At 61.2% G+C, this 2,325-nt stretch overlaps 1 protein-coding gene across 2 annotated transcripts in view; it reads right to left on the bottom strand.

The window, feature by feature from the left end:
• PDE2A (phosphodiesterase 2A) overlaps nucleotides 1-2,325 on the bottom strand; it is a 101,892-nt gene that overhangs the window by 14,241 nt on the left and 85,326 nt on the right. For both annotated transcript variants that reach the window (XM_004708800.2, XM_045293113.1), the window contains 2 exons: nucleotides 1,240-1,299; nucleotides 495-648 (listed from right to left, as the gene is read on the bottom strand). In XM_004708800.2, coding sequence (XP_004708857.1) covers nucleotides 495-648; nucleotides 1,240-1,299 — 214 coding nt within the window. The remainder of the gene's footprint in view (nucleotides 1-494; nucleotides 649-1,239; nucleotides 1,300-2,325) is intronic.

Here is a 2,325-nt window from a genome sequence, read left to right as displayed (position 1 = left end):
CCAGCTTACCAAAGGCCCCCACCCCTCGGGCACAAACTCAAACCCACTGCCATCGGGTCCATTCCTGCCCAAAGCGACCCTCTAGGTCAGGTAGAACTGCCCCGGCGCCTTTCTGAGACAGAATCTTGACAGGGGCAAAATGCTTTTCCCGCAGAGACATTTCTAAGCCATTGACAACTGCTGGCTTTGCCAACGCGTAACCTGCCGCGCCACCAGTGAAATGCCTCGTCTTTCTCCCGCGGAGCGGCTGGTGGTCTCAAACTGCTGACCTTGCGGTTGGCAGCCCAACACGTTAACTCACTACGCCACCAGGACTCGGTGCCCCTACGCCACCAGGACTCGGTGCCCCCACAATGCCCCTCACTGGGGCGCTCTCCCATGGGCCTCTGCCCACCTGTCAGGCGCAGTCCCTCAGGCCCCTGGCACATCCGTGGACCACCCACCCCTCCCCCTCTGTGTTCCACTCAGGGCCACGCCACGGCACCCGCCCTCACCGCAGAGTTTCAGAATCTTGCTGTCCTGGTCGGTGTACCCAGCTTGGCCCTTCTGGTCGCTGGCCGCCCGCGCCGGGGAGTTCTGGGCGGTGCCAGGGCCCGCGAAGGGTCCTCGCTTCTGCAGGGCCTGCACCCTCCGCAGGGCCACGAGGGTCTGGAGTGGGGCGAGCGGTCAGTGGGTGCTCGGCCACCCCGCCATTTCCACTGGCTACAGTGCCCACTGCCTCCCTCAGGGCTCGACTCCTTTGATGCCTTGGGTGGGGTAGGGGGTTCATGACTGTGTGCCCTACCCTCTTATGGGCTCCCACTGCCCCTGGGGCGCCTCCTAGTCCATGACCAGGAATCTTGTTTCCACCCTTGGCCCCAGACTCTTCCAAGACTTGCCACATCAGATGTCTGTGTCTCTAGCTCCCTGGGGTAACCAGTGGGTCCTGGTTAAAGTCGAAAGTCGAACTCGAAGGCAGGAAGAGCCCCCAAAGCATTGATGCCTGTGGCCCTCTGTGCTTCTTCGCCGTTTGGTACTGACAAGGAATCAAATCACCTAGCTCCCTGGGGAGACCAGCGGCCTCTATTTCCATTTCCACACAAGGCTCCAGTGAACAGGTGGTCGGACTGGCATTGGAACCCACGTCTGACTCTAGCTCCCTGGCCAGACCATGGTGTGTCCCCCAGCCACACCACACCCCTACTTTGAGAAAGATCCACAGCCCCTCCCCGCCACCTCCCTGCTCCCACCCTCTCTCACGTGCTTCTCCACAGCCTGCAAGTTCCATTCCTCACTGTCGCTCAACTGACCGCAGTGCACCTGCAGAGATGGGGAGGGGGGACAAGCTGGGGCCTCCCTCGGCCTCCTCCCTCTGCCACAGTAACCACCACCACCGCCCCCCCCCCAGCATACACCTGTCCTTGCCAGCACATGCACACTCCAGCCTGTGAGTGGGCCTCAAGCCAGGCCCACTGGTGGCCAGGGAAACCCACTCCTCCAAGAAGCCTACCAGGGCTGATCCCCAGAGTGGAGCTTCTCTGCCCATCTCTGCCTTGTCCACCAACAGCACAAGCCACTTGGGAGTGTGGGGGGTGGGTGAGCTGGGGCCCTTCTCTCTGTGTCCAGCATCTAGAGCCCTTGCACCCCCGAGTATGGGATCCATAACCAGCTCTGTCCTTGCTGCGTCAGGGTTTAAGCAGTCCCTAAGCCTAGGGGACGTGAAGCAGTCCCACAACTATGATGCCCCGGCTGGGCCTGAAGACGTGGAGGGTAACTGAATGGATGGGGTGAGGAAGAGCTCTGCCTTACAGATTATTCTCACCAAGGAAGTTTCCACCTTGAGGATGAACCAAGGCCCCAAAAGGTTGAGTGATGTGTCCAAGGCTGACAGTCCGGCTCCCCCCCTTCCCTTCTCTGCCCACACCTTCCCCTCTCCACATCCATGCTCACTGCCACCCCATCATCCTCGGTTCTGCCAGTCACCAGCAGTCCTCTCAGCCCATCTTTCAGATGAGGTCCCTTCTCCCACCTCCGCTTGGCAGCGTAGTGAGGTAAATAAGAGAAAGGGGGTGAGGTGGGCAGTGACTGTCCTGGGGCCCACTTCTACAGGGCTTGCCAGCAAGGGTGCCCACCTGCGTCATCAGCTACCAGGCGCCTACTCAGAGCTGCTTGCCACCTGTGGGACTCCCCATGGTGCCTGTGCTGTGGGAGCCCCTTTCTCAAGCCTCCCTCCCCCTCAGCACCCCCTGCCCGGCTCTGTTCTGGGTCCCCTGCCAAGAGCAGATGGAGAGGAGGAGACCCACCACGGGCAGCTTCCCAGGAAGCTCATGGTTCTGGCTGCGATGG

Source organism: Echinops telfairi, unplaced genomic scaffold (assembly GCF_000313985.2).
Source record: "Echinops telfairi isolate 266 unplaced genomic scaffold, ASM31398v2 ScPeMD7_1713;HRSCAF=2227, whole genome shotgun sequence".
Taxonomy (NCBI): Eukaryota; Metazoa; Chordata; class Mammalia; order Afrosoricida; family Tenrecidae; genus Echinops; species Echinops telfairi.
The sequence above is the reverse complement of the archived record's forward strand: the minus strand, read 5'-3'. Positions and strand labels throughout refer to the sequence as shown.